Here is a 26,876-nt window from a genome sequence, read left to right on the forward strand (position 1 = left end):
ACAACTCAGTTATCTCGCTTGCAACCGAGTCCGCTAACGCTGATCTACATAATTATTTTAAAGCGAGTAAGATATAAAATTTAAAAAAAACAAAACAAAACAAAAAACCCATTGTTTATTACCATACCATTTGGTACAATTAACGAATTTTGAGGGATAAAATTTTAAAAAAAATACATGTAACCTACAGTAGTCTTTTTTAAAAACACTTATGGCATTACACTGTATAAATATGACGCGCCACTATTTATTCATAAAAATGAGCTAAAAAGATTAAATATGGCCAGAAATTAGTCCTGACTTTTACCCAATTTCATTTGTAACCGGTAACAATTAAGACACTGTTTTCTGGTGACAAAAGTAACATAACCTAAAACAAAACTTAATTTTCTTTCCGCTGGATGATTTACTTTCACCCAGTAACAATGTTTACAACTATATTCTATTGGTGACAAAAGGTAACAGAGGTGACGAGCCTTTTTTCTGTTCAGCTGGGGTTCTTATTTTATTTGGTTACAATTCATGGTTACAATGGTTACAACTATATTCTATAGGTAACATAGGTGACAAGCCTTTTCCTGTTTAGCAGGGGATCGTATTTTACTTGGTTACAATGGTAACAGCTATAATCATAGGCGTCGGAACCGGGGGAGGGGGGGGGGGGGCTAGGACTTTTTTATGCAAAGTTAGACCTAACCATCAGGGACATAGCATCATAGAGGGTTCAGCCCCCCCTCCACTTTTTTTCGCAGCAAAGATAATTATTCCTAAATTTACCTTGAAAGATTGAGAAGTTGGAGTGATAGGCATACTAGCTCCCCCCCCCCCCCCCCCCCCATTTACAATGGGTACAATGGTTACAGCAACATATTCTCTTAATTGGTGACATAGGGTAACAGTGGTGACAGTCATGTTCATGATTTACAGGGGGTCTTTTTTTATTTGGTTACATTGGTAACATTATTCACAATGGTTACCCTAACCCTAATCCTAACCCTAAAGTAACCCTAATCCTAACCCTAACTAAAACCTAACCCTATTTTAAAACCAATGTTACCAGTAACCACTGTAACCTGTCACAAGTACATCAAAGTTTGAAAATCATTCATAATCAAGCATTGTTACCGGTGTAAAGGAAACATAATTTACATCTTTCTTTTAACAAATAAATAAATTAATTGTAAAAAGTAAATAGAATTCACTAAATTACAGTAACTGTTAGTGTACGTCAGTACGTTAGCTAAAGGAAACAGCCAAATTGTCTCGTTTGAAATACAATGGTTAATGACATTAAATCAAAAATATTTTTATAGAAATTCCTTCAATAAGTAATGTATTTTGCAGTTTGCAGTTCTTGCTACATGTTCAATGAAAATATTTCATCATACTTCCTTGTAAAGAATTATGTGCTTATTTGTCAATTAAGAACAAAAAATCGGACTTATGAAAGACAACCCTTTATTTGTTCTCCTCATATCTATTCACATCTGAACAGAACGCCAAACAAAATCTATAATAAACCCAATGTTTATCTAGTAGCTTTAGCAATTTTCTTTTCATTCTAACTTCCTAGTCACTATCGTACGCTCACCGTACTGTTTTTAATTTGCCACGTATACTTTAACTTTCCCTGTTTATTTTTTAAACAAACTGTGAATATAACTTGTCAATCAATGACAATTAAATACTTACAATTTAGTATGATTTTCTGTTCAGCATGAGTAAGCGTTATGCTACTGAAAGCTATACAACATTCTGTTTAAGTCACAACACGTATTTCTCTCGAATGGTATTACTATTTTTTTTTACCATTTTGCATATTACAGATCTAGAGATGTCATTAATTTGGTGTTTGGAATTTTTTACCATATCGTATGCGTATGGTAAGTAAACTTTTTATAATTAAAGGAGCTATATTTAACAAGCCAACTACAAAATATACATGTATATAAACTAAAGAAAAAATAATTAGATGCATTATGAAGTAGTAATTTAATTGTGGATGTAATGTGCTTTCAGATTGGCTGAAAAATTATCTTAAATCGTATAAAGAATGTTGCCCATGTCACAGTAATACTTTAATCTTACCATAGTAGTAACACAATATATACTTATTCATAAACTACATAATTTAAACATGATGGAAATAAACATACAGCATATATTTTGAGATTTATTTATTGCAACAAAAAACACAAGGAATTAATGAAAACGTTTCTTGTTATTCTCAAGAAATATATGTATAAATATAACATATGCATTCATTCATTTTCTAAAATCATTGATCAACTATCAAGCAGAAATAAACTACCTCTGTTTATTTAGAACACTTATCCATCACACACATTACATACCATGCTTCTAATATACATGTACATATGTACATTTAATTTATTCTGTCTACACAGTTAATATCGCCCTCAACAAACCAGCATACCAGCAGTACCAATTTGACTCATGGAACAACGTTTTTAACGCTCGTAATGCCGTAGATGGACAAAAATCTAACCTTACTTGGCAAGCTGGTCAATGTGCAATATCAGCAGATAATATACAGACCGCCACCTGGTGGGTGAATCTGACCAGCATACACAGCATCCATCACATCACCATCTACTTCAGAACGGACAATTTTGAATGGAGTACGTATAAGTAACGCTTATGTGTCATAACTTTGACTGATATTTCTTTTCATACCATTAACAATTCAATCAATATATGTACTGTGTAACTTTTATTATCTAATTACTATAATTTTGTTCAGATGCAGCAAATGACCACACAGGTAGAGTTCTTGGATTTTCGTTGTATGTATCTAATACAACTGACAGATTACATGGAACACTGTGTTACAAGGACGACAACTTTACAAGAGATACCCTACCTGTTGTCTTCACCACCACCTGTCCTGTACGTGGACAGTACGTAATCTACTACAACGAGAGACTGCCAGGAATTACATATCCTGACGGGTACTCGAAGTATGCTTACAATGACCTCTGTGAAGTTGAGGTTTATGGTAGGTCTCTATATTCCCTAACTAACAATTATCCAAGCAGTTCATGCATTATTGTTTTTCGGAGCGTTGAGGATGTAAACATGTATATAATAATAAAAAAAAAAACCCAATGCCAATATATATGCAAGTACAAAGATGCAGTATAATAAACATTGAAAACAATTTTTAAAAAAATAGGAATTAAAGTTTTAGATAGCAATGAAAATGCACTGAAATATAAAGCAAACAGATAGTAACAAAAACATTTTTAATAGAAGGAAATTTTCAAAGTTAATAAAAAACTATATTAAGATAGAATTGATTTAAAATGTGACTCGTTTTCTATCCGTCCTTCTGTTTTATGTGTAAGTACCTTCGTGCATTTATTTCAGGATGCCCCGTGCAGGGATTCTTTAGATCAAATTGTTCAGATTCCTGTCCAGATGTTAACTGCCATATTTGTCAAATAGAAACAGGAGTCTGTCAAGGTTGTGGGCCAGGGTTTCAGGGTCATCGCTGTCAATTTGGTACTTTTATCTCTATTTAGATTTTAATTTTCTGTGACTGTAATTCAGTGATATTTGGCTTTGCCTGAACCTATTTACATTTGACGTTTGATATTAAAAACGTTTTGCGAATTTCTGAAGCATTGTCTTTTTGACAAATAATTCATGTGTACAAAAACAGAACATAACTCCATTCATTAGAATCATTTCTTTACAAAACAACCTTCGCTTTATATACACATGTTCATTACATGTGTGTTTGCTGCATGAAATGCATGTACGTAAAGTACGGAAACAGATTCATCAAATCAATGATAACGTCATAATGGTCCTAGCACCAAGAATACAATCTGAAATCATAAAATTATTTTACTAGATCCTGACCTTAAAGTTTCAATCATAATAGTTACTTTTTTATGTTCACAGAATGCAGCGACGGTATGTTTGGAGAGTTGTGCCAAAACAAGTGTGGACATTGTGCAAATTTATCACAGTGTGACAACATTGACGGGACTTGTCAAAAGGGGTGCCAACCAGGATACAAATCGGAATTCTGCAATCAGTGTAATTAAAGGGACACGTAGACACGATTTAAGTTTAAAATTTTAATTTTTTTTCTCATTTTTATGCTTAAAAAGTTTACTCGTTTGTTTGAATGATTGACGAAAATTTGTTAGAAGTCAAATTACAAGCAAAATACAGAAGTATGAATTAACTGTTATGTAATCAAATCTCATGTCTTACACCTACATGTATATTTGTTTACAAATAATGTAAGAATTTACATTTGTTTGACATAATAATTTGTAGCAAACAAGATAAACTGCTTCAGTGTGTTCATCAATGATATTATCGTAAAAAAGCAACTAAAACTCAACATTTGATTTCGACAAAAAACCAAAGCAACTTATGTAAACAATAAGAAGACTCGAGCTTTGTTTACAAAACAAAGCATTTCAAACTCTGTATCTTCCTTTAAACTCAATATTTGACATTCCAATGTTGACGAAGCATTAAGAATACTCATCTTAACGTTTCTAGACATTAAAAGCGGAAAAATTGAATATGTATTCAATGATAATCTCTGCATTTGATAATTATATTGTTTGGTTGTAAAATTTATGATATATATCCATTGAAAAATAGATTTAAAAAATCAAATTGTGTTTTGAAATACAGTTGCACGATTGTTTCTGTTTAAAATGACTATGTTTTAAAATTAATACATTGGTGTATATTCTTTAATTTTTGTAATTTTAAATTTTGCAATTGTATTGTTAAGCTTGTACCGATAGTATGTATGGAAACAATTGCAATCATTCCTGTGGAAGATGTTTCGAGTCGGAACAATGTCATCACATTACCGGATATTGTATCAATGGGTGTGAAAGCGGATACCAGAGTTTAAAATGCACGGAAGGTTAGAAAATCATTTTGAAAAATCCAGTTTCGGTATTTAATTTTTAGATTGAACAAATTAGTCGATTGAAATTGTTTGTTATTCAGAATGCGATGATAATTACTTTGGAATTAACTGTTTACAACAATGTGACAGTAAATGTAATGGCTGCAACAAAACCACAGGAATATGTGATAAAGGATGCCAACCAGGCTGGGTAGGGGCATCATGTCAAAAAGGTAAACTATGCTTTCAGCAAAATTGTTATCTGTTTCTGTAGGCACTTTAAATTAACGGAGACGGCCGAGCGTCTGGTTGAACGAGACTAGAGTTCGTTATCATTATTGCTTGGATCCATAAAATTTTTAGAATTGCTTCGATTACTTATACCTAGTTTGAAATATATCTTTAAATATTACACAACATGATTCATATGGTATTTCTCGAAATTCTTGTCGGAAAAGTCTAAAATTCATATGATAAAAAAGTGCGTAATTCAAATACAGACTAGAAACTATTTGCTATGCAAGATAAGTTGATTTCAAAATAAATGATAATCGATAAAATCAACTCCCGTCAGTACTTCAGTACTTTGATTCTTGGTAGAGTGCGATCCTGGATTTTATGGAGACAATTGTACCAGTAAGTGCAGTCACTGTTTGAACAGCACGACGTGTGACCACGTGACTGGAGTGTGTTTTGAAGGATGTAAACCTGGATACAGAGAACCGACTTGTGACACGGGTAAAGACTCTTGATTCTTGATATACTATTTAAGTATATATTGCGAGACCTTGCCTCCATGAGATTGAATAACCCGATGTATTACAGTACTGTAGTCAGTCAGAAACACACTTACAAACTTCAGTGTTTTTGTTTTCACTATCAAGTGAAACATTAGTTCACAAAAAGTGATGATCTGTGCAAAGCCATGTAAAAGAAACCTTACATCTTGTCCAACTTATCTATTGTGTAAAGAATAATAATTGTAGTGGTGCCTGTGTAAATTGCAACTAAAATTAAAGGTCTTCATATATGTGTGAAGATCGTTGTTACACGGGATAGAAAAGAGAGATAATATATCATGTACTGTTCGTGAATATCTAAAAAATTATTCAACATGTTCAAAGAATCTTTTCATTTGTGTGTGTGTGTGTGTGCGTGCGCGCGCGCGCGTGTGTGTGTGTGTGTCTTAAAAATAAGTAAGAGTAAACTATTATTACTTGTGGGTTTGAAAAATTCTTACCACGTTAGGGCAAGTGTACTGTCCTTCATTTATTTTGACAATCAGTTGACGTTTTTAATATTATGGTTTTTGCCCTTCAAATTGTACATTTTTTTTTATAAAACTTATAAAAACTGTTTTGTACCCCCAATTAAAAGTAAACTTTAAACCGCATTGTAACAACCGTTAATGATACAACGCCGCTTAATGATATAAATAGCATTAAGCGTTGCAATTGCAACGCTTAATGCCATAAATTCTTGCATTAACAGTTGACATCTTCAACTGTTAATGATAAATCGCCGCTTAATGATATAATTGTATCATTAAGCGTCACAAACGCACAGCAGCCCTAACGCTTAATGAAACAAGCAAATATCGACATCCTCAACCGCTAATGATACAAACTTTATATCATTAAGCGTTGCAGTCGCACCCTTTAATGATACAAAATTGTAAAAATGATTGAAATATTATTGTGTTCATAAAGCAATGGGATGAATATTTGCTTAAACAAGGCAGATCTAATATTTCAAGGTGAATTATTAATTTTTTTATCACCCCCCCCCCCCACTTTTAAAAACGGTGCTACATGCCTGTAACATCAGTTTTAGCTGAAATACACTTTGCTCACAATTCATAGCGTGAAATTAATCTTTTAACAGCTTTTTTTTTTACAATATTTTTACAAATTGTTAGATCATATTCATACGATGTACATTGAAAAAAATCAGATGCTATATTGTGTCAAATATAAAAAGCGAGAATATATTTACAATTTCACATGATTGCCTATATACACAGGTAAATTAGCGAATACAAAAAACATTGATAATGAACTTATTTAAAACAACTGTGTGATTTTTGCGTGATTGCCCATGGGAGGCCCGCTGCTTAAAGGGAGCCGAATGGAAAGCTTTTCTTGTAATATAACTAATGGACTTATCTATTATCTCTAATCTTACGAACTAATTTATAGATCATGTGTTATAAAGAAGGGGTATTGAATGGTATCTCTTAGTCTTATTTATTTATCTATTTATTTTTGTGAGAGGGGAGGGGGGGGGGGGGGGCTACATCAACGCAGGCTAACTATTTTTTTTTTCATTATAAAAATGTGATTTATCCTTCAAACTTTAAAAACGAAATAAAATAAAAAGAATTTTTTTTATGATATCCATGCATTTTATGAAGTTATTAAAATTTTTGCTACAATGGATATAATGGAACAAATATACAAGTTGAGACAAATAAGAAAAAAACCCGGTTTTACAGGTGCATCGGTTGCTCGGACCCCTTTACCATTATGTACTAGGTTTCCGTGGAGTCACCAAGCCAAGCAGATCGTTCAATAGATGTGGTTAATATTAAATCTGCAAGTCTAATTAAATTTGTACATATAAATGGCAGATTTATGGTACGAATAAAAAAGAAATCTGGACAATTTAGAGTTATAGAAAATTGCTGAGTTCGGATCGGAGTTCGTTAAGGTGGTTTTGATGGAGGGAGGGTGGGCGTCTATCTCTTTTGCTACATGGAATCATTATGAATTTCTTCACTATTAAAATAACCTTATATTTTTGTTTCAATTTGTTTATTTCGAAATTACTATTGGTGAGTTAAACTTCAAAACTTACAATATGACAACTGGATACAAATTGAATTCAATCAATGAGTAAGATATGTGTGTGCTTGGGAGGGGGGGGGGGGGTAGGAACGCGGCTTCAGTGAGGATTCAAACGGATAGTGACTTTCTTTGAAGTATGGAATGTCCGTTTCACTATTTGTTTTTAGTAAAACACAAATAGAAACAAAAAGAAATGATGCTGGAAACAGGAAAAAACATAGAATATTTCGAGTTAATTTATCTACAAGTGAAACAAGCAATTTTTATGGAGCGTTCGATTGTACCTTCTGGTCAGACTGTCAATGCGGTAAATCACTCTCGGGTAAACCCAGGACTACGACTTTTTAAGGACGTCGTTATAACTCAACATGCAGACTGTAAAGGCAATGTATATAAAATGATAACTCCAATACAAAAATGTACATTGCTCTGATTTTCATACACATACATTAATATACTCTTTATCATAATAGTATAATGCTTTCCTGATAATAGTGCCGTTATTTTGAATAAAATTACATGTGTCCTCGATTTTGTTTGGACAATCCTCGTATATGTAAATGTAAGCAGTGTAGATTATGTTTTGAAATTTTCGTAAGAATTGTTCTTCACACATGCCGTCAAAAGATTAAAAACAAAATTGACCCCCTCCCCGTAATATTTAATTCGGATTTCTGTCATGCATATTAGACATTATACGTTACAACGATAAAAAAAGCAACTTTAATTTAATTAGGTAATTTTAGTTTAGTACAATGTTTATACTATACAAAGCAAAACATATCAAATCTTCTTTTTTAATTTTAGAAATATTGAAACAATCAAATCATTGAGCATGTGTCACCCCCCTCCCTCCCGCACGCACACACGCACACACACCGCAATGATGAATCGATCGTATTACGCTGTTCAAAATCGCAAAACAAAATCGAACTAATTTTTCTTTTTACAACTAAAAATGTATTACTTATATATAGAACTGTGTTCTAAACAATGACCCCCTTTTTTTGACATCGAATAATGACCGGAACAAATTGACTATGCAGTGCGCAACACCAACACTTCCAAACGCCAGAGAACGCCATTTACACTTTCAAAGATACCTTCTAGTACAAGATTTGGACATCGTATAAAACCTGCAGGTAACAATATATTTATTTATTTATTGTTCTTTAAAGACAAGTATAAATAAACAAATGTATAGAAACAGATAAACCGCATATATATTCATGAAAGCGGGATGGTATTCGCAAGGCATATTCCATCGTAAAACTTGTTTTCTTCACTATTAGTAATTTCATTAGATTATGTAGAGAACCGTAAACGTGTTAACAGTAATGAGCTTTTATTATATTGATTGATGAATCAATTTGATTCTCTCTCTCTCTCTCTCTCTCTCTCTCTCTCTCTCTCTCTCTCTCTCTCCACACACACAAACACACAGAACTCGCTTAAAAAACCCACTGGAATCAAGATTGATATTTTATGAAGAAATAAATGCTCTTACGATTGTATTTTTAAGCATTGAATGCTTATTTTTGGATGTCGTCGGTCCTATGACACACCAATGCGGTGCAGACAAATTGAATACCGCGCGCTAGCGCGGTATGATAATTTGTCTGCACCGCATTGGTGTGTCATAGGACCGACGACATCCAAAAATAAGCATCCAATGCTTATATTTATATTCATACTGGTTTTTTTTTGTATGAAATATATGTTTATCGTCGCTGTAAAGCCATTATATACGCTCTCAGTCAGGGATACGAAACATACATGAAATAGCCATATTAGCATGTTATTAAGTACGCTTCCGCGGCTATAATATAGTGCCAGAAACTTTGTAGAGAAAACTCTTTTTAATTTAGGAGTAGATATAATTCGATGTTGATAATTTTTCAAAAGTACATATCCAATTGGTTATATAAGGTTGAACTTTTCATTAAATGTTATTCTTACCGAAATAAATATACTCAAAACACGTGGTGACGTTTGTGCTCATGGCGCATGAATTAGCAAAGTGCATTCATAGGAAATTGAACGTCTCAGAATATTGCGTCTCATTTCCTATGTGAACTTTCTATCAAAACCGCAGGTAGATAGGAAGCTGGATAATAACATTGATATATATGTTTCGTATTTTATACTTGCTTTAGAATAATTGATCATTGCAACAAGTATTCCAATAAATAATCCACTAATGCGGGTCGTTACCATCCATTTATTTAAGGTAGTCCTATCCTTGGCACTTAATGGGATCAATCATTAAAAGATTAGTTTTAAATGATAGACATACATTCTAGCAATACATATACATAGGACAATATGTATGTTTACATGCTAGTTTGTTTTCTATCACCTCTCCCCTTGCAACAATTATTGACAATAATGAAATTTGCCAGACGTCCGTTTTTAAATAATTACAAATTTTAGGAAAATTAGAACTGGACATACAAAATACAGTATAAACATTTATGTAATCCATATCTCATCAATAATTTTGCGCAAATTGTTGTAAGTAAATTTAAGTATGCCTTATGGACCTGATGTATCAAAAAAAAAAATTAAAAAATGAGATGCATGCATCGTGTTTGGTCATTTTTTTTTACTATTTTATGGACTTAAACTTAATTTTTGTCTATAGATTGACATCTTAGAAACAAGATTTGCTAGAATAAATCATATGTTGACAGATTACTTTTCACGCTATACATGTAAGCTCTAAACCAAGTAGACCCTGACGAAAAAAAAATCCGTAAAAATCACATTTTTATACAGTTTTCTGCTTAGATCTGTCAACAATGTTAGATTTCATTTAAACATTAATTAATTGACGATGGATTAAATTCGAAATAGCTTCTGTCTCTAAATTTAAACCGGTTTTAGTAAAAGAAAAAAAAATTCGGGGGGGGGGGGGCATCATAACAAAGTTCTAAGATATAAGCATAACTGAGACTCGGTTAATCAAAAACTTCGTTTTTCATTTTACTTTAACAGAATCGAGTTTCTCAACATGAATCATTTCTATCTCTCATAGAATATATATATTACCGTTCTAATTGCTTATTATTGCCTTTGTTTACAAGAGCGATGTAAAGCAAAATCAATACCGGGAATCTAAAACGCTATGTAAATGTCGAAACAATATTATGACGTAGTGCGATACTCGGGCTACTTTAAGGTTTCTAACATAGATGATACATTCCATGCCTTAGTAACCACAAATGTTAGTTGGAACAAAGCGTCTAGCGTATTCGCTAACGGCTTAAAAAGCGAAAGATTTATATTTCCGGTTTTGCATATGCTGTTAACCAACATTTATTTGCGTGCGAGAAATTTTCGCGAAGTAATAAGAGCCTCGTCGTCGCGAATATTTCTCGCTAAAAACCAGTTGTTGTTGTATGGTTGTTACATGTATAACAACGGGTTCTTGATAAGGCTTGGTAGCGAACATTAGTCGTCGCAAACCAGTTTATCTAAAGTTAATCGCGAAATAAAGCAGACACGAATAAAATTTGGTTTACAGTATATATGATCATAACTTGATCTAATGGTTCGGATCATGTGGAATAGCAAGGGGTGAATCAGCAGATCAAACAAGAAGCGAAGCGAAGTTACATGTATTACATTATACCACCGCTCTGAAGCTAATGACGTGGTACCCAATAAATCAATTTTGCTTGTTAGACCGTTTTCAATATATACTTTGAATTAAATTGTTTTCAATAAGTATGATGGTTTGTTTTGTTTTGTATTTTACCTTGCGGAAAGGTATCTAATGAATTTATTATCATAGGGGATCATGTTCCAAAGAATCAGATCACGTCTCGTTGCAAGGCGCGAATCATTAAATCAAACTCGACGCTACGGGTTACTTCTTATCTGATGATCCGCGTCTGGCAACTCCATGTAATCTGACCCTTTGATCAAGTTACTGTAGTAAAAATATAGCTAACACTCACATTCATGTACGTTATTTCATTTGATATGTCAATCACAAAGTAATTTATTTCTTCATGTTAAAAAAAAAATTGCATATAGACAATAAGTCCTTTTGTTAGACATAAAATACACATAACTGTTACTAGAAATAAAAAAAAAATTGGTCATTAAAATGTGTTTGGCAGGAAAAAACAAGGAATTGCCTTTGTCATAATATTAGTTCTTTAATGTTTTTGTCTATAACATTACTATCAAGCATTAGTGGTTGTGTAATAATCTTTGATTTTTTTTTTATTTGACAGAACTCTTACAGAGTATGCCATGGACAAGAAAACTCGATCTATACGTCCGTTTTCAAGAGAAAGATATAATACCATTCTATCACTTATAAACAAATCATTTAATGTGGCAGTCAAAGAACGATCCTTAGAACAGAAAAGAGCTGTCCTTCAGTTCTATCGTGCTAAATCTGACTTTTCTGTTAGGAGGGACGTTTTACATTTCCGAGGCAAGAGAGTCTTATTAAAAGATGATTTGCAAAATATTGTTAAAAACAAATTCAATGATGCTCAAGGCAGTGGCGCTAGAGCGCTCAACCATCGGATTCAAAAAGAGTTCACTGGAATAAGTGAAAATCGTATCCAAAGTGAATTAGCGAAAAGCAAAATATATGCACGACAGTATGCTAAGTTCACCAACAAGCCCCCACTTAAATCAATCATTTCAAAAAATATCGGTGACCGATGGCAAATCGATCTCATAAATATGAGATCAGAACCAGTCCAATGCCATGGGCAGACATACCAGTACATTCTATCTGTCATTGATGTATTTTCCCGGTTTTTGATTTGTCGACCTTTGCAAAACAAATCAAGCAAACTCGTATGCAAAACAATGAATGATGTCTTTTTAGAATATGGAACTCCAAAAGTTCTTCAATGTGACAATGGGACTGAATTTAAAGGATCCTTTGACTCACTGTTATTAAAAAAGGGAGTTAAGAAAATTACTAGTCGCCCTTATCACCCAGAATCACAAGGAAAGTGCGAAAGGTCTCATAGAACGTTAAGAAGAAAACTTGGATTTCTCAAAATCTCGACAAAAGGTTCAAATTGGGTAACAGATCTGCCAACAGTCGTGCATTCTATGAACACAACAGCAATGGAAGTTCTCAATTATCAGACGCCGTTTGAAATATACTTTGGCCGACAGCACAAAAAACACAAAGCTACTCCAAACATTTCATTATTGAAACAACGGGTGAGAAACTCGACGGCAAGATGCGCAAACAGAATGCAACGATATAGAATGAAAGCGTCACTACCATCAATGTATGAGATTGGAGAAAAGGTTCTGATTCGTTTCCCCACAGGCAAATCAAGGATTCCAAGACGCAGATATATTTTGTCCGGAAGGATAGTAGAAAGGAGGCTAAGATCTCATAAATACCTTGTTAATTTTCAAGATCCAAGGTCGAGTTCTTCTAGAACAGAATGGGTAGGGGTTGAAAATATCACAAGTGAGACAATACAGAAAGAGAAGTTCAGAAAAATGCATACGATGAACAATGAACACAGAAAGAAATATCTTATTCCTTTCTCTCATACAGACAGATTGGAAGGCCTAGATTTAATAGAAAACGATTCAGTCACACTTTTGTTTGATCCTAAGGGAGATGGTAACTGCCAATTTGAGGCAGTAGTTCATCAACTATCAATGATTGGCATTTTTAGAACAGCTTCTAGTCTCCGCACAAGTGCTGTGGATCATTTAAAGAAGCATGGCGAGTTCTATAGATCGTTCGTCTGTCAAGATTTTGCAGAATATATTCAAAAAATGTCACAAAACGGAGAGTATGGTGATAATCTTACTTTGCAGGCATTAGCTCGAGAGCTAAATCTGCAATTTTTGATTATATCTGCAAATGGCTTAATGCATTGCAAAATTATTTCTAATGATGGAAAATTTGATGAAGGGTTAAACGTGCTTTGTCTTGGATATTTCCCAGAGGGTCAGGGTGAACACTATGTCAGCATTGACATACATCCTCAAACAAAAGAGTACATCATAGAAAATATTGAAACACACAATGAAAACGAACTACAGAATGGTCGTGTAGACGAGTTGATGAGCGAAAACAGTTTTCAGCAGAAGGAAAATGACACGTTTTCAGCCTGTAACATTTCTGTTAACGAGGATAGGTCTTCTCCTATAGAGTTAGATGAGAGCTGTGACAATGATGTTGGTCACATAGAAGAAGAAACACCTTTAACCAGTAATTGTATCCCCTCTTCCGTTGACGAATGCAGTAAAGAATTTCTACTTGACCCCAACAGTCCACCGCCTGTTTTGGATGAATACAAAAGTCCTTTTCCAAGAGAGTCAGATGAGAGCTGTGACAATGATGTTGGTGATATAGAAGAAGAAAAAAATTTAACCAGTAATTGTATCCCCTCTACTGTTGACGAATGCAGTAAAGATTTTCTACTTGACCCCAACAGTCCACCAAATGTTTCGGATGAATACAATAGTCCCCATCCTAGAGAGTCAGATGAAAGCTGTGACAATGCTGTTGACGGACTGGAAAAAGAAACACCCTCAACATGTAAAAGGCCACCCACTACTGTTGTCAAATGCAACGAGAACATGCTCCCTGGTGTAAACAATCAGCGCCATGTCTCAGACAATGAAACGTGTCCAAGTACTTCTTCCAAGAAATCAAACAAGGAAACCAATAACAGCCATATCCACGGCGCGTCTATCGAATTGCCGAAAGAAATATGGTGGAAAATACTTCACATTGTTTTGGATAGGGAACCTAGTTATAGGTTTCGTCTTAGGAATGTTAACACATTATTCCGTACCATCATTGACGACACACCATGTCCAATGGTGTACATTTCTCCAAATGTTTTGCATTCTGTCCCTTCACCTGTAAGTGTGCGTCGAATAATAAGACTTGTAGGTTCTGGAAGCGGACTTGTTTTAGAGTTAAAAAGAGTTATTGCTTCCCCATTTTGGCACCATGCGTGGCTTAACCTTCGAGAGGTTGACAATCGATGGTTTGAGGTTCAAGACATTAAATACAGAAACAGAGCATGTTGACACTACCAGTAGTAAAGTAAAAACCAAAATATGAAAAACAGAAATAAGTTTACATGTACCCAGCTTCCAGACAGTAGCTGTAGACATTTCCAATTTTGTAACGAATATTTTAAACAAGATATTCAAAGAACAAACTTGGGGGTCATATATAATAAAACTTTTCATCAATATCATGCTAGTTCATGAGTCTTAATAAACACTGATGCTCATTAATGCCCTGCGTGTGCTATTTTTTTAGGCCATATCAAAGCAATGATAAGATGTTTAAACATTATTTAAAAGCCAGTTTATCAAATAACTTGAACAACATTTAATCTTTTAAGTTTTTGTTTCAGAATATATTTCACATTATGTCTGTTTTTAATTTCTCTTGATTAAAATGAGTTTGATTCAGTTTATTTTCTGTTGTTTTATACTTATTGATGTTTTTTTATCTATCTAAATATCTATCTATCTATCTATCTATCTATCTATCTATCTATCTATCTATCTATCTATCTATCTATCTATCTATCTATCTATCTATCTGTACACCCGTCCATTCATCATTTTATCTATCCGTTCATCAATCCATCTACCATTGCATCGATCCATTTATCTATCTATTTGTGTCTGATATATCGATTCTCTCTCTCCATCTCACCTCTCTCTCTATATATATACAATATATATATATATATATATATATATATATATATATATATATATATATATATATATATATATATATATATATATTCTATCTACCACTTAATGTACTTAATGTACAATTGTTGAGCCAATTGAGGAAAAGATAAAGATGTTTTTACATTCTTTATTACAATTTTGTATCATTAAAGGGTGCGACTGCAACGCTTAATGATATAAAGTTTGTATCATTAGCGGTTGAGGATGTCGATATTTGCTTGTTTCATTAAGCGTTAGGGCTGCTGTGCAATTGTGACGCTTAATGATACAATTATATCATTAAGCGGCGATTTATCATTAACAGTTGAAGATGTCAACTGTTAATGCAAGAATTTATGGCATTAAGCGTTGCAATTGCAACGCTTAATGCTATTTATAGCATTAAGCGGCGTTGTATCATTAACGGTTGTTACACCGCATGCATGCAATTATATTTTCTAATCTTACAAAATATGTTTTGTTTGAATGTTTGATTTAATTTTTCTTTGTAGAGTGCATTCCTGGATTTTATGGACACAATTGTACCAGTAAGTGCAGTCACTGTTTGAACAGCACGACATGTGACCACGTGACTGGAGTGTGTTTTGGAGGCTGTGAACCTGGATACAGAGAACCGACCTGTGACACGGGTAAAGACGCCTTTATGAGATTGATTAACCCGATATATTTCTGTAGTCAGTCAGTAACAAACCTAATAATTGTTTTGTTTTACAAGGCGAACAATCATTCACTAAAAGCGATGATTTGTGCATATGCAAATCCATGTTGAAGTGTCATTATGTATATCTTGTCCAATTTTAAACCATCGGATTCTTCGAAATTCTCGTTCATACTTTTCAAATATTGCAATAAGACTGTTAACCAATATGTGATAAAGAAGGATATGAAACTCTACGAGTTTTGGGCTAAGGTGTTGTAAGAAAAGATTATTGTAGCAGTGCCTGTGTAAATTGCAACTGAACTCAAAGGTGTTTCAAAATTTGTGAAGGTGGTTGTTACACCGAAAAGAATGGACACTTTTGTCGTGAACGTTAATAACATGCATTGTTAGTGTGTATCTGAAAAACCCAAAAATAAAATTTTGTTAAACATTTTCAAAGAAGCTTTTCGTTTTTCACCATTGAAAAATATCTATACACATGATTAATAAAGGGGCATGGTCACAATTTTGGTTATATTTCATTTTTCTGTTTTTATTATTTACAATGCTTTATGAATGCATTTCTATGGAACGCCATAGCTGCCTTATGTGGCTATTTTATATGTAGATGGTGCTTTATCATATTATGCTGTGGTTATTTCATGTGAAGATGGTGCTTTATTATATGAAGATGGTGCTTTATTATATGAAGATGGTGCTTTATTATATGAAGATGGTGCCTTATTATATGAAGGTGGTGCTTTATTATATGAAGATGGTGCTTTATTATATGAAGATGGTGCTTTATTATATGAAGATGGTGCCTTATTATATGAAAGTGGTGCTTTATCATATGAAGATGGTGCTTTATTATATGAAGATGGTGCTTTTTTATGTGATGGTGCTTTTTAATGTGAAGATGGTCACTTGGAACTTTATTTTTGAAGACTGAGTTAAACATTTATTATCTCGAACTTTTGAAACTAGAACAAAATTGATACAGTTAAAATTCATTTAATACACAATTGCTAGTTTCTCCTTTTTAGCATAATAAGTATTTATGTTACGAGATGAACTGTACGACTTAATCTCAACTGAATTGACAAATATGATTAATTGAATAATACAATATTTTGTCAGTATTTCTTGACATTTTACTTTTGCCTTTACCACTTTTAAAAAGGGCTTTCTTTGAGCTATATTATAGTATAGTATACCTTTCCTTGGACTTTTTCGACAAGAATGTCGAGAAACCCCCATATGAACCATCTTAAATAATATTTAAAGATAAAATTAATTCAATCAAACTATGTATCAGTATTCAGTAATAGAAATATTTCTCGAAACTTGTATGGATCCAAGCAATATTGAACTCTATAGTCTCGTTCAACCAAACGCTCGGCTGACACCGTAAATCTCCGACAAGCAATTAAGGGAGACTCTCTGCTTGTCGGCGATTTACGGAGACAGCCGAGCGTCGAATTGAATGAGACTATATGGCGTAGGAATACATACGACTACAAAAAATATCTAAATTGTTCGTACCATTTAAAATCTGACTATTTTCAAGGTATTTATAAATAAGTTTCCTTGAAAAACAATGCTGTAGCATACATTACATCGGATCTATCAATTATGTTCAAGAACTAAGTCTTGTCAGCAGCGATGATTTGTGATGAGGTCCAAACACTGTTTCACTTTCGGTTTGTCTGAGTAACTGCATAGGAGAGTTGATTAAAATCAACTCCCAATTAAGAGCGGATCGAAGATCTTATTTTAATCAGATTGCTAGGGCATAACCTTCGCTTAAACACAAATAATTAGTAAATTCAATTTTCTGCTTTTCAGGATAACGTTACTAGGCTTTAATTCTTGTAATATTCCGGTATTATATAGTTGTCACTTTAAACAAGATGTAAGTTCGGTTGGGGTAAAGTCGTACACAGCTAGATCTCCTCGATAGCTTATATACTAATTGTGCTAGAAAAAAAGAGGAACTAGCGATAGTGTATCAAATGGATTTTGATCGCATCAATTTTTTGTTTTACGTTTTACTTTCAATATTTCGAGATAATACATAAATGGTTAACTCAGTATTCAAAAATAAGAGGGGTTCCGAGTGATCACCTTCACATTAAAAAGCACCATCATATAAAAAAGCACCATCATATAATAAAGCACCATCTTCACATAAAAAAGCACCTTCACATAAAAAAGCATCTTCATATAATAAAGCACCACCTTCATATAATAAAGCTCCACCTTCATAAAATAAAGCACCATCTTCATATAATAAAGCACCACCTTCATATAATAAAGCACCACCTTCATATAATAAAGCACCACCTTCATATAATAAAGCACCATCTTCACATGATATAGCCACAGCATAATATAATAAAGCACCATCTTCACATGAAATAGGCACATAAGGCAGCTATGGCGTTCCATACATTTCTAATGATCAAATGAAATGTGGGTGCCCGTTGATGAGTTTTAAACAAGATACAGGGATCGCAATTCTTTGTCATGTAAACAAGGCTCGTGCCCTGTTTTTTGTATACATAGGTTCAATATACCAGTAAAACATCATTTCCAACCTGCTTTGTCTATATTCTTATTCATTTTAAGCATAAATAAACAGTTCCTAAGGATTAACACATTCATTTTAGGTCTAAAACTGGAATTTTCACTTCAACGTTCAAAATGTAAACGAAAGCTTTGTTTACATAGCGAGGAATTGTAAGCTCTGTGACTCGCTTATAACTCAACAAATGGCATTTAAATTTTGGTTGCCTATCAAAAATACCTTACTAAAGCATTTTAAACATTAAAATCAAAAAAATAATTTTTGACCAAAATCGTGACCATGCCCCTTTTAGGGGCTTCTGAAAAATATGTAAATAATTACTTGACATTTGGGTCTTCTCTTTTTGCATTGATAGAGAGTGAAAAGATAGAACGTATAGAAGATATTGTCAATGAAAGTTAAGACTCACAATGTCACCATGTTACGTGGCATGTGGTTTTCATGGATGAAAGACGGGATACAATCTAGCTTATCTACTTATCTGTTTTATCTCTCTTGAGTATTTCAATATCAAAATCAATGCGCATGTACATATAGGTTTTTTTCAGCTTTAGAATTGTAAGTAAATAAGGAATAAGGAATCATTCTTTGAGTATTATGAGGTGATAATTTCGGTCGGGGTGTGATCAAATCCAATAAAGCCCGAAGGGCTTTATGATAGATTTGATCACACCCCGACCGAAATTATCATCTCATAATATTCAAAGAATGATTCCTTATTTCTTATATTTATATAATTTTAAGCCATCGTACGATTATATATTTAAATATAAATAAGCAAACCCTGCTGGCGCCTCGATTTGGCGTCATTTGTATTATGGGTTATATAGTACAAAATCGATATATAGTGTTATCACAGGCAAAGACACTGGAAAATGTAAATATTTGTAACTATACACAAAAAGACCCCCCCCCCCCCCAAAAAAAAAAAAAAAAAACAAACCAAAAAACAAAAAAAAACAAAAAACAACCAAACAAAACAAAACAAAACAAAATCAAAACCAAAACAAAACAAATAAAAGAACAAAAACAAAACAAAACAAAAAAAACCAATAACACACAAACTAACAACCAAAAAAAACCTCATTGAAATGCATTATCTGTCAAGCAAAAAAAAAAAAGATTCTGGAATACTATTCTTATTTCATCTGAACACACCACCTCTGCGAATGTTATTGTCATTTAAATTTAGACCATGTGGTTTTATTTGACGCTTTCAGTTTCGCAGTAAAAATCAGGCCTCGTGTTTATAGTCTATTTCCTAGAATCTAGGTTACTTGTAGTCGAATATAAAATCAAGACGTTTATGGATTTAAAAATTTATCTCAATTAATTGATGGATAACATGAGCTATAGACAATGTGACAATAGAAACTATAGGGGTTTTTACTGATCTTGCAACAATTAACATGCTTATTAGCGACATCCCCCCCCCATGGAAATTGGGCTGATATACTAAGTTTTAATTCAAAACAGACACCCATCCATTTTTTAAAAAGCATTGTAATGCACACCAAAAAAATCAAACATGGCTATGATTTTATTAAGCAACACAATGTTTATATTTTCAACCACGCATAGAATTGTTTATCACGAACGACAACTGTTCTGAATATCATCGTTTAGTGTAACCGCTAGATGATGAAATAAGACATATCTTAATAATTATTATATTTTTATGTTTTAACATAAATCAAAGTAGGATATGATATGAAAATGATCAGTACCTAGGTATTTTGAGAATATTATCCGAACATTTATTCTTTCGCTCGAAATTTCACAGGAACTGAACAAATCTCGGGGAAGTTTCGTGAACTTTCAATCGAGCACCTCTAGATTTATAACATACTATAGTACTTAGCATCGATCAAGAAAACATTCCGAACACATTCGCAGGGGTGACATGATTTGCTATAAATTCGAAAATATAAATACATCATTATTTTATTTCATTGCTAATGATAGATTGTGAAAAAGGATCGTATGGAGTTAGATGTACTGAAAAATGCGGACACTGTCTTGGTGGTGACAAGTGTTCTCATATTAATGGGACATGTTTAACCGGATGTGATGCTGGTTATCACGGAGGCTTGTGTAAAAAACGTAAGTTGTTAACTGTTAAAGAGAGAAAGATAGCCACATAGTTTGAAAATATTTAGGTTTCATTAATTTTTAGCTCTCATCTTGGGTCTATTCCTTTCACATGTAGCATTGGCTGTTTACTTTTTCGGAATAGATTGTGCTAATTAATGTAAAAATACACGCAGAGGTCGTAACAATGCGAATGGTTTGTGTGAATAAGGATTTTATTAGGTTGGAAGGGAGACTACTGCCATGAAGGTTACATGCTTGATGTACTTAATTTATATCAATACCAATGAATTGAAATATAACTTTACCATCAAACATCTTGTAAATCAGTACCTATGTATTTTGAGAACATTATCCGAACATTTATTCTTTCGCTCGATATTTCTCAGGAACTGAACAAATCTCGGGGAAGTTTCGTGAACTTTCATTCGAGCACCTCTAGATTTATTACATACTTAGCTACGATCAAGAAAACATTCCGAACACATTCGCAGGGGTGACATGATTTGCTATAAATTCGAAAATATAATACATCATTATTTTATTTCATTGCTAATGATAGATTGTGAAAAAGGATCGTATGGAGTTAGATGTACTGAAAAATGCGGACACTGTCTTGATGGTGACAAGTGTTCTCATATTAATGGGACATGTTTAACCGGATGTGATGCTGGTTATCACGGAGGCTTGTGTAAAAAACGTAAGTTGTTAACTGTTAAAGAGAGAAAGATAGCCACATAGTTTGAAAATATTTAGGTTTCATTAATTTTTAGCTCTCATCTTGGGTCTATTCCTTTCACATGTAGCATTGGCTGTTTACTTTTTCGGAATAGATTGTGCTAATTAATGTAAAAATACACGCAGAGGTCGTAACAATGCGAATGGTTTGTGTGAATAAGGATGTTATTAGGTTGGAAGGGAGACTACTGCCATGAAGGTTACATGCTTGATGTACTTAATTTGTATCAATACCAATGAATTGAAATATAACTTTACCATCAAACATCTTGTAAATCAGTACCTATGTATTTTGAGAACATTATCCGAACACTTATTCTTTCGCTCGATATTTCTCAGGAACTGAACAAATCTCGGGGAAGTTTCGTGAACTTTCATTCGAGCACCTCTAGATTTATTACATACTTAGCTACGATCAAGAAAACATTCCGAACACATTCGCAGGGGTGACATGATTTGCTATAAATTCGAAAATATAATACATCATTATTTTATTTCATTGCTAATGATAGATTGTGAAAAAGGATCGTATGGAGTTAGATGTACTGAAAAATGCGGACACTGTCTTGGTGGTGACAAGTGTTCTCATATTAATGGGACATGTTTAACCGGATGTGATGCTGGTTATCACGGAGGCTTGTGTAAAAAACGTAAGTTGTTAACTGTTAAAGAGAGAAAGATAGCCACATAGTTTGAAAATATTTAGGTTTCATTAATTTTTAGCTCTCATCTTGGGTCTATTCCTTTCACATGTAGCATTGGCTGTTTACTTTTTCGGAATAGATTGTGCTAATTAATGTAAAAATACACGCAGAGGTCGTAACAATGCGAATGGTTTGTGTGAATAAGGATGTTATTAGGTTGGAAGGGAGACTACTGCCATGAAGGTTACATGCTTGATGTACTTAATTTGTATCAATACCAATGAATTGAAATATAACTTTACCATCAAACATCTTGTAAATCAGTACCTATGTATTTTGAGAACATTATCCGAACACTTATTCTTTCGCTCGATATTTCTCAGGAACTGAACAAATCTCGGGGAAGTTTCGTGAACTTTCATTCGAGCACCTCTAGATTCATTACATACTTAGCTACGATCAAGAAAACATTCCGAACACATTCGCAGGGGTGACATGATTTGCTATAAATTCGAAAATATAATACATCATTATTTTATTTCATTGCTAATGATAGATTGTGAAAAAGGATCGTATGGAGTTAGATGTACTGAAAAATGCGGACACTGTCTTGATGGTGACAAGTGTTCTCATATTAATGGGACATGTTTAACCGGATGTGATGCTGGTTATCACGGAGGCTTGTGTAAAAAACGTAAGTTGTTAACTGTTAAAGAGAGAAAGATAGCCACATAGTTTGAAAATATTTAGGTTTCATTAATTTTTAGCTCTCATCTTGGGTCTATTCCTTTCACATGTAGCATTGGCTGTTTACTTTTTCGGAATAGATTGTGCTAATTAATGTAAAAATACACGCAGAGGTCGTAACAATGCGAATGGTTTGTGTGAATAAGGATGTTATTAGGTTGGAAGGGAGACTACTGCCATGAAGGTTACATGCTTGATGTACTTAATTTGTATCAATACCAATGAATTGAAATATAACTTTACCATCAAACATCTTGTAAATCAGTACCTATGTATTTTGAGAACATTATCCGAACACTTATTCTTTCGCTCGATATTTCTCAGGAACTGAACAAATCTCGGGGAAGTTTCGTGAACTTTCATTCGAGCACCTCTAGATTTATTACATACTTAGCTACGATCAAGAAAACATTCCGAACACATTCGCAGGGGTGACATGATTTGCTATAAATTCGAAAATATAATACATCATTATTTTATTTCATTGCTAATGATAGATTGTGAAAAAGGATCGTATGGAGTTAGATGTACTGAAAAATGCGGACACTGTCTTGATGGTGACAAGTGTTCTCATATTAATGGGACATGTTTAACCGGATGTGATGCTGGTTATCACGGAGGCTTGTGTAAAAATCGTAAGTTGTCAACTGTTAACGAATGAAAGATAGCCACATAGTTTGAAAATATTTAGATTTCATTAATTCGTAGCTCTCATCTTGGGTCTATTCCTTTCACATGTTGCATTGGCTGATGACTTTTTCGGAAAAGACTGTGCTAGTTAATGTAAAAATACACGCAGAGGTCGTACAAATATGAATGGTTTGTGTGAATAAGGATGTTATTAGGTTGGAAGGGAGACTACTGCCATGAAGGTTACATGCTTGATGTACTTATTTTGTAGCAATACCAATGAATTGAAATATAACTTAACCATCAAACATCTTGTAGTCTTATGTGTGATTTTTTTAATAGAAATTTTATTAATTATTTAAAACATATTTCATAGACACAAACAAAAATTAAATTAATAATTATTATATTTGTCCATATTTGTCGCGATGCATTACGCTTACACACGAGTGAGCTAAACCTTAAAGTATTCAGAATGTTTAAATGTTGTCATACCAAATCTCTATTGCGTCTAAGGCAATAATATATGCTAAAATGTGTTTTCATGAATGAATTTTCATATATACGGCACTAAGAAAAACAAATAAACGCACAAAATTTTCACCATACGATTCCAGTAAAAATGATCATATAAGCAAAGAGCCAATTTATTTTGTAGTGTGTGAATTCGGTTACTATGGATTGGGTTGTAGTCAGGAATGCAGGACGTTTTGCAAAATGTTACATGACTGTCATCATGTGTCTTGATTGTAAAAATGGTTGTAAAATTGGATGACAAGGTCTTGACTGCCTGAGGGTTAATAGTTTGATTATTTAATTACAGTTTCAAGGCACAATTACTAGAAAATTAAAATCATTTTAAACGGACATTAACAATAGATGATAATGAAGATTGTTAATGCCATGCGCATTAAAGACATTCAAACTTAACATAATACGTTATCCTTTACAACAGTTCCGTATTTCCCTTTTCAGTATCAAAACTTGCGAGTGATGAGAAAAACTGCTGGAAAGCTGAGTTTAATGGAATTGTCAGTGCATTTTGCATCTTACTCATTGTCAATGCGATTGTCATTGCATACTTTGTAGTGAAACGGTAAGACAAATATACATGTATCCAGATTGTCTTGAATCATTTTGCTGTTGTAGTTAAAGCGATATCTTTTAAAGAATATTGAAACATGGGTTTTATTATTTTTTCCCATTAGAATTAGAAATTCCAAAGCAGAACTTCCAATGATTCTTCAATCTATTGATTCTGTAAAAGCAAGAGAAAGTGATGTTTTCAATGTGTATATTAACGAAATCGATACAACTTACTACCAAACACTTGGAGAAATCAACAAAGCTGAAACATATGATACTATTCAGCATAATATGAACTGCAATTGATTGCTGTTAATTAAAAACTTTAGAAACTAGCGACGTTTTCTTGTTCAGGTACGTGTAGTTAGCAATAATGTCATGAAGAGCAACCAGTTATCAAATAAAACCACTCTAATCCTGGACAAACTGGGAACTTTAGGGAACAACCAATACCTTGATAAAAGAAAGGGACCCTGGTAAATTAAAAGCGTTTAAAATCAATAAAGAAAACATCATTTTTCCGCTGATACCGGTATTTGACCGAGATTCATACATTACCAAAAAGCTTTTTTTTTGATGAATTTTAAAATTTGCGTTTAAAACTGCACTTATATAGTTTTACATTTCTGAAAATTGTACTCATTGTTTCCTCAATTTATATTGATAGATTAAAACTCGACAACTACTTTTGGCTAGGTTTACTTGTTTGTAACAAAGTCCTATACTTTGATCTAAATGTTAAATGAATTTAAAGTATGCTGTGTTTTTATAGCATCTTCAATAAAATAACATTAATCATATTTTTTATACATGTAAACTATTCAAATAATTGTCATAATTATAATGCTTGATTTTATGATATACATGTAGTGTTTGATTTAATGTTATAGACAATAATGGAATTTATCCCAAAGGATAAATTCATTGATACAAGCAACAGCAACCATATCCTTAGTCGTGATCCTAATAAGGATAAGGTTAGCTTTATCTTAACCATTGGATTTGGTGTTCGCAATTGCTATCGGGTTCGGCATCCTTTTTCATCAACTTCCATGATGCCGGATCATCTGACAAAATTACAGGCGGAATTTGCAACATGGCAAGGTTTCTCAGGTCTTTGATGTAGGCAACTGTTCCCAGGGCCTGCTCAAAGCTTGAGAATAAGTGGTCAACTGTCCCCAGGGTCTACCTAGCCTAGCCATTTACCCGCTTTAAGCAAAGCGCTATTTATCTACTCTACTGTTTGATCCATTGATTATCTGTTGACTCAATTCATCAATTGACAATGATATTGATTGATAGATTGATTGATTATGGGTTGATTTATTCAATAATTCTACATGTATTGCTAATGTAATTGATTTATATTGATTGATCAACAATTTGATAGATTGATTTATGGAAAAATTGATTGAACAATCCTATTGCTGATGTGATTGATTTATATTTAGTGATTGAACAAATGATTGTTGATGATTGATTGATTGATTTATTGTGCAGCCATATACCTGCTCACCAATTGGGTGGCAGGTCGGTTGCTAAAATGCATGTTCAATTTCAATAAATAAGCCATGACCAAAAACGCCAGTTGGTGCTCAGCTGTTGTCTTTTATAATTTGCGATATACAACAATTTATTCTTAATCAACATTTTCTATAGGAAAACACATACATGTAGCTATCAAATCTTGAGAATTCTATAAAACTTGGAACTTACTGACTAACAAAACAACACTTCTCCACTGAAAACTGTGTTCTAATGGACATTCCAAAATTCCGGGTGTGACATTAATAGATTGTATTACAATCTGTATATGTACATGTATATCTAAAACACATCTCATTTTAATCAATGATTTACTGACTGACTTACTTACTTAATAGGTGGATGGTACACATATTCGAATATTAATTATGTATAACTAAGGTAGGCCCTACATTTATGAATATGGCTGTTGACAAACACTTATTTAATAATACAGAATAATTAAAAAAACTAGAGCAGAGCTCGTGGCAAAGCCACGAGTAGGTCTTCCGTTGTTGCTGCGAGTTGAAAATATATGTGATATGGTGTCAAACGATTATAATTACTAAACTTTCAGTTCTGCTTTTGTTATAAAAACGTGTTGTGATTGAAAGCCGGCATATAAAACGTGTTTTGAAAAAGAAAATAAGAAAATGTTTCAGGAAAACTATTTGTCGCACACAGTTTATGTAATCGT

General features: G+C 33.2%; 1 protein-coding gene across 1 annotated transcript; it reads left to right on the forward strand.

The window, feature by feature from the left end:
- The first annotated feature begins 1,717 nt into the window (after positions 1 to 1,717).
- On the forward strand, positions 1,718 to 26,236 carry LOC128192010 (multiple epidermal growth factor-like domains protein 10). Its single transcript, XM_052864402.1, has 16 exons — positions 1,718 to 1,721; positions 2,409 to 2,642; positions 2,765 to 3,019; positions 3,391 to 3,525; positions 3,931 to 4,068; positions 4,787 to 4,924; positions 5,011 to 5,142; positions 5,510 to 5,647; positions 15,981 to 16,118; positions 20,685 to 20,822; positions 21,373 to 21,510; positions 22,061 to 22,198; positions 22,749 to 22,886; positions 23,437 to 23,574; positions 24,545 to 24,665; positions 24,778 to 26,236. Exons 1-16 carry the CDS (start codon positions 1,718 to 1,720, stop codon positions 24,959 to 24,961), a joined length of 2,307 nt encoding a protein of 768 aa, XP_052720362.1. The 3' UTR covers positions 24,962 to 26,236.
- The last annotated feature ends 640 nt before the right edge of the window (positions 26,237 to 26,876 follow it).

This window comes from Crassostrea angulata, chromosome 1 (assembly GCF_025612915.1).
Source record: "Crassostrea angulata isolate pt1a10 chromosome 1, ASM2561291v2, whole genome shotgun sequence".
Classification (NCBI taxonomy): domain Eukaryota; kingdom Metazoa; phylum Mollusca; class Bivalvia; order Ostreida; family Ostreidae; genus Magallana; species Magallana angulata.

Coding starts and splice junctions, on each gene's coding strand:
- LOC128192010 (XM_052864402.1), top strand. Junction 5,143..5,509: donor AGGGGCATCATGTCAAAAAG/GTAAACTATGCT, acceptor GATTCTTGGTAG/AGTGCGATCCTGGATTTTAT. Junction 23,575..24,544: donor CGGAGGCTTGTGTAAAAATC/GTAAGTTGTCAA, acceptor TTCCCTTTTCAG/TATCAAAACTTGCGAGTGAT.